General features: G+C 33.9%; 1 protein-coding gene across 7 annotated transcripts in view; it reads left to right on the top strand.

Moving 5' to 3' along the window:
• Nucleotides 1-13,457, top strand: part of PSPC1 (paraspeckle component 1) — a 58,064-nt gene that overhangs the window by 13,287 nt on the left and 31,320 nt on the right. The window contains exon 7 of one of the 7 annotated variants that reach the window (XM_068181340.1): nucleotides 12,764-12,862. The exons of 5 other annotated variants lie outside the window; for them this stretch is intronic. In XM_068181340.1, coding sequence (XP_068037441.1) covers nucleotides 12,764-12,847 — 84 coding nt within the window. In that variant the 3' untranslated portion in view covers nucleotides 12,848-12,862. Of the gene's footprint in view, nucleotides 1-3,995; nucleotides 8,560-12,763; nucleotides 12,863-13,457 lie in introns of those variants that run through there. One more of the 7 variants, XM_068181341.1, reaches the window with a different exon arrangement.

Below are 13,457 nucleotides of genomic sequence, written 5' to 3' on the forward strand. Positions count from 1 at the left end.
AAAGCCTTTGCATTTTGCAGCAGAGAAAAACTGTAAGGCTTTTCTGGAGATTGCAAAATGACACATGAAATCTGATTTCACCTTAGAATTTATTGTACAACTAATTAGTTTTTATTTGTTCTTACTAATACTCATTTACTGCGAACAGATTCCATCTTGCACTTACTTCTACTCTCAGATTAGCACTGTACATATACTGAGAGTTACTCTCTATTTTCAGAGGTTGAAAGATGACTCTTGGTGAGAATTGCATTTTTTGATACTGTTGGATACTTTTTTACCATATCAAGTCTTGATAAAGTCTTCTGGCATTATGCTTACAATATATTAAAGTCTTCTGCCAAAAATGTATTTAGAAGGACAATAATAATTGTTTCTAATCATTGTTTTTGTTTCTTAAAAGCTTTGAAAAGTAAGCTTCCTTCACTTATACCCTATCACTTTTTACTGGTCAGTCTAAAACAGGAAGATAAATGGTAAGTGCAATAGCAACCACAACTGGACCCTCTCATGTAAGGCTGCAGTATTAGGCTTTCCTATTGAAAGTTTCTGTCTGTATCTTTTCCCTAACTCATTAAACTTGGGATTTTTAAAACATATAACTACTTCTGTAAAATATCTTGTAATCACGTTTAATGCAGCTAGCAGTTACTTGATTTTGTTACAGATGATAAAAATACTTTGTGAGAGGAGTTGTTTTCCTGAAGCATTATTGTTGCTGGTGATGGTGAACATTAGAAATTTGATTGCATTGATTGTTAATCTAATGGGCAGCCTGATGATGCCTAAACAATTTATTAATCTGGTTGTGTGATCTCTATGAGATAAATTATGAATAAACGCTTTCATATTGTTTAGGGTTTTGCCCTTCCTTTCTAAAAGTCAGTTAGTTGAAATGTGCTGTTATAGCTCAATAATTTATATGTATTCTGATTTCACAGTAGCTTAATTGGGAAACTAATTTCCCAGTAGTATTTTGCTAATTTTTATTTTGCATACATTCTTCTAGCTGAAAGAGGAACTTGATGATGGTGATTTATTTTGCAACAGCAGAAATACTTTTAAAATAGAAAATACTTCTGCGTGCCAGTAATACACTAATTACTCAAACATGCAGTGGTTATTATCCAGTTATGGATGGCTTTGATTTGCATTGTTGAATCTCAATCAGAGGTGTTCTGCAAAATAATTCCTATTCCAATACCTGCTTTTATTTGTGTCAGCAACTTAGTGTTTTGAGTTTACTATATTAAAATAGTTTCTATGTGTCTAAAACAGAGACCAAAAATATGTAGGAGTTGTAGTCCTAGTTTTGTGTGGACAGATTTACTTCCGTAGTAACACTGTGAAATAGTGTTGGGTGGGTATTGTACTTAGTGAAACAATAGCTGCATTACCAGTCTTAAACTTACTCTCTTCTTACTGGTAGTTTAAAGAGGGAATTGAAATTTTTGGACATCCTTGTCCACTTCCCTCCAAGGAAAACCCCTTTTTGAATGTGTAAGGGGCTGTTTCCTGAGAATTCATCAGTTTCAATTTCTGAATGCTTGCTGGTTTTTTTCATGTAAGACTTCGTATATTAAATACTTTTCTTTTGAATCTCATAGACTTTTCAGGAATTATTTCTAGATGTTGTTTTGCTTTCCTTTAGTTTTTTTTTTTTACAGAAGCACTGCTCTCAAGTATGTTGAGTAATTATCAGCATAAAGTGTCAGCTGCTAAAGCAGTGGAGATGCTTCAACAGCAGGGGTTGTAGTGGACTTGGATCAAAAGCTGAGAACAAGAAAGTAAAAAAGCACATTGCAAAACAGCAATGACGTTTATAGCTTCAGGAATGCCATCACAACATAGTTTTTGTTCTAAGAGTTTGGTCCTTTGAAGCAGTTTATAAATGTAGTTTTCCATTTCTTACTGTTTGGAGCCCTATTGAGGCATGTCTTATCCCTCACTTCTAAGTTCACTTGCAAGTTAAGCATTAGGCATATTTTAAACAAGGCTGTCAGTTAGATTTCCTTGAACTTCAGTAATTCAGGACTAGATTTTTGCGCTTCTTGCGTGTTTAAGTTTATAGAACTGTATTTTTATCCTATCTTCTCATAGCATTGTGCTCAAAAGCTCCAGTAATGTAAGCAGTTAGAATTTTTACTGAATGGTAAATTGTTTCTTACCTAACTCAAAACTAAACTAAGACGATGCCTAATAATAAATTAATGAAACATTTCTAAGAATCTTTTCAAATTTGGTAAGTTTTCTAACAATTAATGTTGGTTATTTTTTCCTGACAGCCTTGTATACTTAATGAAGCTAACGGTGGTGAAGTTGTGTGAGTTCGTATGAAAAAAAAATCTCAGTTTCATGCTGCTTTATAAAAGCTCTTCTGTAGAGCATGATTGGACGAGATCAATTGGAAGGCAGTCTGGCATACATAGTTCATGTGTGACGCCTTAAAGGCTTTTTAAGGTAAAACTGGCTTGGAAAATGACAAATCATAAACACACCAACCTGACAGAATATGCCTGCTTTTCTTGGCAGTGGTTTTACTAAAGTGATCAAGTTTCTTCCTATGCATAAATCAACATAGGATAGGTCTTTGAGCAAGTGTTCTATAAATACACAGTTTGTGTTTTTGTGGGCAGTCCTAGTTTTGGTAGTAGCACTAAATTATGTTTATTTTTTCATAAGTGATATTCATGAGTAGACAGATTCTTAAATCATGCATTTCTTCTATTCCTTGGTGTTTCAGATACTAAATTTGTTGCTTTGGGCAAGAATAGTACTTCTTTAACAAGCCTTAAATTATTCAATTTTTATTATTTTCAGCAACTAAATAAATTATTTTCAGCTTTTAAGTACAATGTCAGGTAGAAAAAAACTATTTAACTGTCATATCCGCTTTTAGTATGAAAAGACATTGCATGAAAATTAATGCAGATCTTCGGTTTCTCTTTTTTGTAACATATGTAACATGTATATGCTTATATACATTAAATGAAGGTGTTTGTGGAATAAGTTCTTTTGGTTGTAAGTATTTCATGACTATTTTAGGATGGTTCATAATTGATTTTCTAGGTCATGTTTTTATGTATGCCAAGGATGCTACTTAAAGTAATTTTTCAGTAACAGAAAGTAATTGTTACAATCATATATTTAATTTATAACTATATTTCTGTATGTGTGAACTGTGACTATTTAAGCAATGTGATATTTTTGTATTATATTTAGGAGACTAATCTTTTGCTCTGTTGCAGTCATCTTCTAACATTTGCACAAAGTGCTTTGGAAAATACTAATGTACTTTATGTGAACTCGCAAATAGAACAAGTGACTGTTCACAAGTAATTTTCATACTTCAGTGTGCTGTCAAATGTGCGGTAATCTCCAATATGAATTTAGGTGTTGTGGTACTGCTTTTAAGCTTCCCAAATTTGTTCTTTTCTAGAGTGATTGATAGAGAATTTTCTGTCCATATTCTTTAGATTATCTGGTTTTGTTTATAACCTTACTTTCTCGTAGTAAAGATGATCAAGAAGCTAAAATAACACTTCCCAGATGCTGCTTATGTAATGGTAAAATGACATTAGTTGTTGTCCGCCTCAGCTGCAGCAGATGCCATTTTTATTTAATTAATGATAGAAGGACCTCAAATGCATCTGTGCTTGTTTATAGAATACTCCATTTACGTACTTAACTTTTGCTGTTTTATGGATAAAAATGAAAAAAATCTAATCAAGAACAGATTTTATATGTCTATATTCTATATTTTACTATTATTTCTGAAAATTGTTGCTGCTCACAATTTGAATGAAATCTTCTTATTCAACTTAAATTACTCAAATAGAGTTCTTCAGTTTTTCATATTCTGACAAGCAAGACTATTTAGAAATTATATATATAACTTAAAAAAATTCTTTATTATGTGTTAGATAAATGCTGTATATATTTGAAGAAACTAAAATTAATGTTTGCCTTAATAATTTTCATTTTTTCTTCCTCAGCTACTGGAGTTAAGTTTGACTTGGAGTTTGTACACGTATTTACCCAGACTAAGAAGAAACTAACTTTCAGTTTCAGTTGTCTGCTTGGTACCTATTTTGGACTCATCCACCTCTCTAAATCCTGAAATCTTGCTTGGTGGCACTGAGACTTGCAACCAAAATAAGTTCCTCTGCTTAGAATAGCCTGTCTTTTCTCAAGGGATTTGTGTTTAAGGAAAGAATAAAACACCCAAGAAGCAATAAGTGAGATTTCTGTAGAAATAGTATTTTTGCATGTGAGGAAATCTCTTAATGGGTCTGTTGCATAGTGTGAAGCAAGCCTGTTTAGTGACCTGGTTTCTGTCTCTCAAGCCAGTGCCTTCCAAGTAGTTTTTCTTCTTAAATGTGACCTTTTGATTAGCCTCTAGCATTTTGCTACAGTAGCTCTCACAGAGCAGAAAATGTTAATAGTGATAATGCAGTAAACGGATAGAAATAAATGTAAATTAACATAGTGCTGTTGCCTATCTATTGATACCAAGATGTTACTTTTAAAATTAAAATATTTATTATTTTTCTTGTGAATATTTCACAAACCTCCTTGTCAAAGTAATTTTTTCTTATTACTGGAGGTAGTGCTTGTTTTGGGTTATTAAATCTTCCATGAGGAAAATGGAGTTTAAATCTGATAATTGTCTTCCATCAAGTACACTTTAATTGAGCAAAGATTGGGTATTACTTTCTAATTAATTAGCACTTTTAATAAATAGTATGTTTTGGTAAGAAGATGAGTTTCAGTAGAGCTGTTCAGATGTTTTGTATGTTTCAGATGAGTTTTGTAGCTGTTCAGATGGGGAGTCCAGTAGAAACTGAAGCCTAAAGAGTCAATTAAATATATCTGTGGTTTGCTATTCAAAGATGTTTCAGCCTGAACATAATCTTAAAATCATAGCATGGTTTGGTTTGGAAGGGGCCATTAAAGTCCATCTAGTTTATTGCCTCCTGCAATGAGCAGGGCATCTTAAGCTACTTTAGGTTGCTCAGAGCCTCATCCAGTCCTTAATGTTTCCAGGGATGGGGCATCCACCACCTGTCTGGGCAACTTTTTCCAGTATTTCTTTGCCATCACTGTAAAGAATGTCTTCCTTTCACCTAACTGGAATACCCACTATTAGTTTAAAACTATCGCCCCGTGTCCTGTCACAGGCCCTACTAAAACATTTGTCACTGTTATGATTTCCTGCAGTGGCTAGTGGCTCGTTAGTTTAGGCTTAGAACTGTGTAGGATGAAAGAGTGTTTGTATTAGTTTTGTTCTGTACATGACATGAAGCTTTTACTACAGGTCCCAAATGTAGTTTGGGTTATCAGCTTGTGACAGGATAGCTAGTAGTTGTCGGTTCTAAGAAAAAGGCAATATGATGTTGAAATTAGGTTCTTCAGGCTTTATCTTCCTGCATGCTTCTGGGTTTTATAATACTTTTGAAATGTTACTTAGAGTCTTCCTGTTTGTTTCCCCCACCATTTCTGAATTATTAAACATTCATTTTAACTATAGGGGAGCTTCTGAGTTTAGGTAAGAACCAGCTATTCATGTTGTCCCTATTGATTGGGTGGTCTCCTCTGGGTCCCTGTCATAATTCTGACCTTTGGGTCTATTGTATATAAATAAAAAAGTAGTTTTTGTTGGATGGTTTTGATGAAACCAGACAGTGTAGTTTAAGAGTGTGTGAACTTGGATTAGGGTATTTAGCTAGAAAGCAATGTTTCTCAGTCTGTTTGGATTTATTCAGATGACCAGTTTTTTTACATTTTTGGTGGAAATACTTGAATTTTCTGGTAGAATGTATTTTCATCAGTCAGGACTTTGTTCAAATGACAAGCATCTTCCTCATTTGAGTCTGCCTCATGTTGCTCCAGTTTTACAGGAAATGGCCTACAAGTTGTGTAAAACAACTGTGGAGCTTGGCTTCCTGCAGAAAGTTTCACTGATGTTTCTCTGTTTATATTTTCTTATGTTTTAGTGTGCTGTATGTGTGGACAGGCCATAAGTTAATTGGAGAAATCTTAGACATTGAACTATTCTGGTTGTAAGCACCATCCATAACATCTATAAAAGATACTGTATGGGTGCTAGAAGTTTCTCCTACAGGACCTCTGGGTAGGATTGAAAGACTTTGGCTTTCAGCTTCCTTTTAACAAGTATTCTCCCATATTCTATTTACTTTGTAGCTCAAATTAATTATGAGTTAACAACTACAGTTGGACTGGCTTTTATGTCATAATTTATTTGGCATATATAATATCTACTTGGTGAGGAAAAATTTGTAATAGAGAAGTCTGGCAAAGGGTCATATTTAGTGCACTGTGGCTATAATTAGTGGTGCTTTTAAGTTGATTTTGCAGTCTTATAGTTGACACTTCAACTAAGAAGTATTTTCACTTAAACATAAAGGGATTAATTTCTCTTCTAAGTAAACTTTGATGACTTTCACTACATCTTATCATTGAATCTTGCATTTGGGGAAAACTCTTTTTTTGACTCCATCCAGTGTTCACTCTTTTAAATACTTGTATACATTTGGGGTTTGTACAAGGAAAACATAACAATTTGGGAAATCTAAAATGCAGCATTGTTCCATAACACCTGATTTTCAGTTTAGTATTTTAGTGCATTTCTGCATGAGGGTAGAGTTAGCCCAGTTTTTGTTACCAGTTAAGCAGCCCTTCAAGTCCACCCCCACCATGGTAAATAGTGGAGTGCATCTTAAATCATTTGCAGCCTGCCAGGTTGTCTGTTTTGGTACTTACCCACTCTTTTGACATTTCTTCAGCTCATATAAAACCAGAATAATTCTAAGATGAAATTCTCTAATGTGCCTCCGACAATATGAATATATTGTGAATGTAGTGTAATTGTTACATGTCTCAGTCGTAAACTTGGTGATATGCTGTATATTTCTTCTAAAAAGTACTTTAGTGGGTAAGTAAACACTAAACTGCCTTTGAAAAAATATTTGTATAATGTTCAACTGTTGATCTGTATTTAATTTATATTTTTAATTTTTCAACTGTTAATGAAAAAAGGAAGCTAACAGAAATGGGAGAATTTTTTTAATATTTTGGTTCCATGAATCTAAGGTGGCTCCCAACTACAGCAGAACCAGATTAATTGGCAGAATTGAAAAAGTTGCTATTAAGGGAATTGATATTATGGGATCTCATTTTTCACAGGATTTCCAAATCTTTTGAAGGTGGTTATCTTCTCTAAGCACCCTTGTCTTGTGAAAATGATTTCTGAATTTGAGCTTAAAATATTTGAGAAGCAGGTTTTTACCTCTCTTGTGAGTCTTAGTTGTTAAATTTGCCAGAATACCTCTGTGCTTGTTTTCTCTCAAATCATCCACAACAAAGGCATTTGGAAAAGTATCCTTCTTTGCAGTTACATCCTCAGAGAGTGCTTCATATACAGTGAAGGGATATGGTAGGATTTTTCTTTACCTGAACAGATGATGTAATGATGATTGAAAACACAGAATTAAAATATTTTGATTTCGTTCCTAGCTGCTGTATATATATGCAGGTTGTTTAGAGCCTGATTTTGCTTCCTGTGTACCTTTTTTTTGGATGATGAATAACTTTTATCTCAGGTTATGAGAAAATGAAATAAAGTTTTTGTCAGTTTTATAGATCTTGTATATACAATGTTTTACTGTATTTTAACAAATGGAAATAAGGGAGGTGGGAGCAAAGCTCACAAATTATATTAATGCAGTGGCTTAAATGCACTATTAAAATTCAGTGAAGGAGCAAGTAACTACAGGTCAAAATAATGAAGCAGAAAAGATATAAATTGCAATATGGAACCAAGTTCTATAATCAACAGAATAGGTTCCATGGTATATCTTAGCTTCTTTTAGACTATTTTCTTTCTTGTTAACAAGTTAGATTGTAATTTGAATTTTGAGCTGTAATATATTCTGAAAGTATGAGTTCTTGTGTAAAACAAAGCTGTTACTTTGGTGTGTATTAAATAGTATTGTCTTTAACCTTTAGAATTAACCTTTTCTTTAATCTTTAGGACTATTAAATGTTGCTGGTTAGTGATGTATCCCCTAAAGGTCTTGCAATTATTGAGAGTTATGTTAGTGCAATTAAACTGCTTTCTTTTCCTAAACTGTCAGTTTAGACCTGACTTAAACATCATGTGAGGATTGATGCATTGAAAGGGAGCTAACTTTGGTTCAGGTTGGGTTTTGCATCCAGCTGTAAGAGAATGATAAAACCAAAACATTCTGGGAGGTTCACAGTGGTTTAACAGTTTACTGTAAAAGTATTTTTAAATAATAACTTCAATTTACATTGGTAAATACTTTTGAGGAGTTTTAATTGGGTGGATTTTGTCTGTGGGCTTTAGCTGTCGAGGACTATCCTTAGTGACTGATGCAGAAGGAAAATGGGATCCCACAGGAGTTGAAGACTTTCTGTTCTCAGAACTAAAAGAACAGAACAAAGATGTAGTGCATAGAGGTTTTTCACAAATACATCCCTATTCTTTTGCTGTTAGTTTTGAAAGAAATTCCCCTCTTCAAATAAAATTAATACTTCCTTTTCAATCTTACTGAAATGACAGGAATACTTAAGAAATATGCTGGAATAGTAATAATTTTTTCTGTAATTGTAGTTTTTGCTACCATTAGGAGCATTTTTCCAATTTGTAGCATTTACTGGAATATGTCTATCTGATTGTATTTCATGCAACATTTATTACTGATTTTACTTATGTGATACTTTCTTAATGTTGAGGGTTTTTAGTGTTGGAACTTAATAGCCTTCTTAGTATATTTTTTCAAAGATTCAGTCCTGAAGACAGCTATTAAACCTAAAGAAAATTCTTTTCATTGGGATTGCTATTTAGAAGCAGGACTCTATAGTTTACTGCATGCTATATGTTTTATAGCTACGTTTACTATAGTTGTTATCTAGTTTAATGTATTTGTGTAGATTTGTGTGAGGTAAGAGAGTTTATATTTTTTTAGACTCCTGAGTGAGCGCTGTCACTCATTTCCTAGAATTTTGAGTAGTTTAGGCTGGAAGACATTTTTGGAATCAATATAGTGTGATGCTCAGCTCAGAGTAGGGATCAGCTCTGAATTTAGACTTCAGTGCTCAAGAGCACATAAAAATCTTGGATTTTAAAAGATCAATATTTTTCATGTGAATTTACTTACTGCTATTGTATATGAACTGTGTGGGGATATTGTAACTTTTGGATTTTACATAGAGGTCTTAATTGAGGAACAAACCAAACAGGGAAGGGTGACAAGAAGGGGAAGAGAAACCTTTCATTACTTTAACTTCTTACTGCCACTTAACTTCCAGTGCACTTGTCATTGGAGTGAAAGAGTGGACTATTCTGAGGAAAAAACAAATAATGCATAATCAAAAGTATCCCCCAGATTCTAGTTCTAACTAACTGCTAGTTCTGCTAACTAGCAGCTTTAATGACTTGTATGGTTTATGTCATTAAAATATAGATGTCTTTCACTAAGTTAAAATTTAAGTGAGGTTTAAGGGCCTTATGCCTCATTAAGAGGTCTTTGGAAATAATTTTTCTTTTCTAGAAGGAACTTAATTAAATAAACCACAGTAGAAGGGAGTAATGAATTCTCATAAGAGGTACAGAAATGTCATACCTGTTTTGACAAATATACAGTCTGTTAGAGAAAAAAATTCAGTTTTCATGTTAATGAAAAAAAGTAAGAATCAGCAGCACTGTCAGTTACATTTTGCTCTACATACACAACCTAGATAAAGTGCTAATTAAACTATTAATTTTCAAGTTTATGGGGAAAGTGTTCTTTTCTTGCTAAGGCATTTTTTGGATGCCATGCCTTGGCATCATTGTGGTTACTATACTATGAAAGGTAAGTAAATAGCTGCATGTTATTCTGGCGACAAACCATTGAAAACAGTATGGTCTGCTGTCATAACGTTTCTGAGATGTCTTGCTTTTTTGCTGTTCTAAAATTTTCCATGCCATATTTTGTTCATACCATAATTTTTAACAGTTTTGTTACTGTGAATATTGCATCGCTTGGAGACAAGATTAATTTTTGCTCGGTTGCTGTAATTGCAAGGGCTAGTTTTAAGGAAAAAAGTAGCATTGGTTTGTCAGTTAGAAAAAGTCAGGTTTATGACAATTTGTATTTTTACTTGCAGTGTGACCTGTATCAATTCTTAGGTGTTTTTCAAACGATTTCGTTTCATGGTTTTGTAGAACATTTAAAAATAGTGTAATATATTTAACAAACTCAGAAGAATCATCTTGGCTGTTCTCTGTATATTTAGACTACTGTATCAGTGGTGTTAAGAGGTGTAAGAACATAGCACATGATACACCTCAAATATTTTGGAAAACTGCTTTCAAGTACTTGGTAAAAAGGGGAGAATCTATACTATATTAAATGTTAAGTACATATTTTGAAAACTGAGTGTATTCATTATTTTGGTGTAGATCTACTTTTTACATTTGACATTAAAATTAGTTGGCATTGTGAGAAATACAAATTTAATGCTTCTGTCTGTAATTAGTAAGTATAATCCTATAGTTGCCATTGTAGCAATTTTTCTAAAAGATTACTCAGATGCGTTGGACCTTTTTGAAGGTTGTCTGCTTTAGTGAGTTCTGAAGTATTTTACAAGAATCCTGGCAACAAATAATTTGGAAAGGTTTGAGTTGGGTAAACAGTGATTTTACAATCGGACATTTTTTGTTTGCTGACTTTGTCTTTTTGATAATGTTATTTTATGATTTTCACAAAGTTTAACTTATGCTTTCCTGCACATTCTTTGTCTTACGGCTTTCTTTTCTCCCTGTAATAGCATATAATCCATTTTTCTTGTTCTCTTCCTGTTAAGATCGTTTTCCCAGGTATGGGTGACTTCAGACTTCCTAATCATGCTACATATTTCTCTCTTAAAAGTTTAGCCCTGTTCTTGTGCTGCTCAGTTTTAACTCCCTGTTGTGGGTAGTTACGGGTGGCTTTGGGGAAGGGGCTGAAGCAGGCTGCTACTGAACAGAAGAATAGGAAGTCATATAGTGAGGAAAAGAAGCTTTGAGAAGGTAACACTATCATTGTTAAGCTCTGCAAAAGGCTTGAGTATCTGAAAATGAACTCAGCTGGGCTGGAATTACCAACCAGCAGTGGTTCAGCTATTGTGTCAAACTGCCTGTTGGTATTCCTTTCTGTTGTGTTTTGGGCAAAACCCATGGACTAGTTGATCTAGCTTACCTGTAGTAACGTGTATGCTCATATAGTAAAGAGCTGTCTAAGACCTGATTTGCGTGTGACAGGATTGAATTTTTGTTACCACCCAGGGCTCCTCCAGATAGAATTTTTGAATACATCAAACATCTAATGACATATATGATATATACTGCAGGTTAATGTTTGAAATTGAGTATTTTCTCTGACAGGAAGTGTAAAGTTGCTAATTCTGTGTTAAGAGTACGGAAGACTTTTCCTGTGCTGAAAAGTCAAGGGAACGTGATATGTTTTGTACATGCAACAGTAGGAATAATTGTAAGCAGCAGCAGCATCTTAATCTTGCAGATGTGTTGATAAAGTAATAGGCAGCAGAGACCTTAAGGCACATTTATGGGTTTTGATTCTAAACCTGAAATGTTTTTTATACTGTAATAATTCAACACTGAATTAAAGCTAAAAAATGGCAAATAATTACTTAATGTTTTTTCTTACAAATGTTAAACTAGACTAAACAAAAGTAGGTTCTACCCATCTTTGCTGTACTTCAGTTAACTGAAGACTGGTAGCATTTCAAAACAGGGAAAAAATGGTTGATTGCTAGGAGGAAGACTAGTGTGTTTTTTAAAGAAGTCTGCGTCAGAGCTTGCATATGCTTCTGTCCTTTACAAAGAAAACAAGTTAAGTTCTATTAACTAGTGCAGCTTTACAGCTCTGTACTTAACATCCTTACCTAGCCAGTATAGTACTTAGCCTTGCCTTATGGCACTTGTCACATTAAAAAAACAAATACCAACCAACTTGCAGTTGAACCCGAGAGGAATCACGGAAGGTTTGTGCCTACTGTCAAGTCTGGTGCTTTGCTTTGCAATGAAAAAGTTTCTCACAACTCTTCTTGGCGTGTCCGCTTTTCACACAAAGCCTATAGGCATGCACCTGTGCGCAGATCTGACTAATGTAAACTGACAGCCACAGTGTTTCCCTATCCTTCTGGGCTAGGGACTGACATTAGGGATTATATACCACTTTCCCTTCTGCTTCCTGATGTCAAGACTGAGGTGTACAAGCAAACTAATAATCAACATGGTTGTATGCAGATTTGTGACTAACTCATGTCAAGTTTATGGGTATGGTTGATCCCCGTGGGGCTGCTGATTCTACTGAAAATGTCAATTGATGTTACTGTGAAAGGCCTGTCAGAGTAGCTGCATGTTCTCTAATAAATTTTTAATGTGGGTTCTAGGTCAGAAGAAGAGATCCTCCTTAGTGTTCTATCAATGGCCTTTTTAGCTGAACTTTAAAACCTGCCTGTGTCTTTTAGTTACCAGACCTTATTTTTCTGCTCCACATTAAGCCATATTCTTTTGAAAACAGTGTGCACTCTTCTTATGTTAAGTAGTTTTTCTAGGTTAATATGAGTTATTACAAAGTTGTTGACTTGAGAGCTCTTTATCATATATCTCATGGCAATTTCCAATAGTAGGATATTTTGGTAAAACTGTTCGTTCTGTTCTGTCAAATAGTGGTGTCTGCTGCTTCAAGTGGCTGAAGATAAAAGACTTATATTTGGCATCCCACATATGATTGACCAAACCAGACTTTTGTGAACCTGTACAAATATGTACATCCCAAATATGATTGACCAAACCAGACTTTTGTGAACCTGTACAAATGAGATGAATGTATTTTGATTTATTATTGTTTACATGTTGCTTATAGACTGATTTAGCTGGCTACTATGTGGATTTCTTTTCAATGTGCATCTGAAAGTAGGCCCTTAAATCATAAGTGGAATGGTTTTTCTCAGTGAGGTAAATTTTTGAATTTTCTTATTTTTAGCACATGTGTGTTTGTTTTCTCAAGAGAATACTTGTTAATATTTGTGTAGAAAATTAAGGAGAATTTTTTTATAAATTTCATTAGGTTTTGTTTTGAACTGTGAATCTGTTTCTATTTAATCTTTTTAACATAAACAGTAATCCAAAAATCCCTTGGAATTGTCTCTTATAGAGTATTTTGTTTTCCCATAAGTGATGTTTTTTTGCCTCTCTGGGGTATCCTTTGAGTATTGTTTCACAGCAGGCCGGGATTCTTGTTTAGTAATGTAAGAAATCTTTTGCTGTTGGGTGACTGACCATCAGTTGAATCTGGATCAATTTGATGTGTTGTCTGTTTAGTGTAAATGCACATTACAGTTTCTGGTGACACTACAGTTTT

Source organism: Anomalospiza imberbis, chromosome 2 (genome assembly GCF_031753505.1).
Source record: "Anomalospiza imberbis isolate Cuckoo-Finch-1a 21T00152 chromosome 2, ASM3175350v1, whole genome shotgun sequence".
Taxonomy (NCBI): Eukaryota; Metazoa; Chordata; class Aves; order Passeriformes; family Viduidae; genus Anomalospiza; species Anomalospiza imberbis.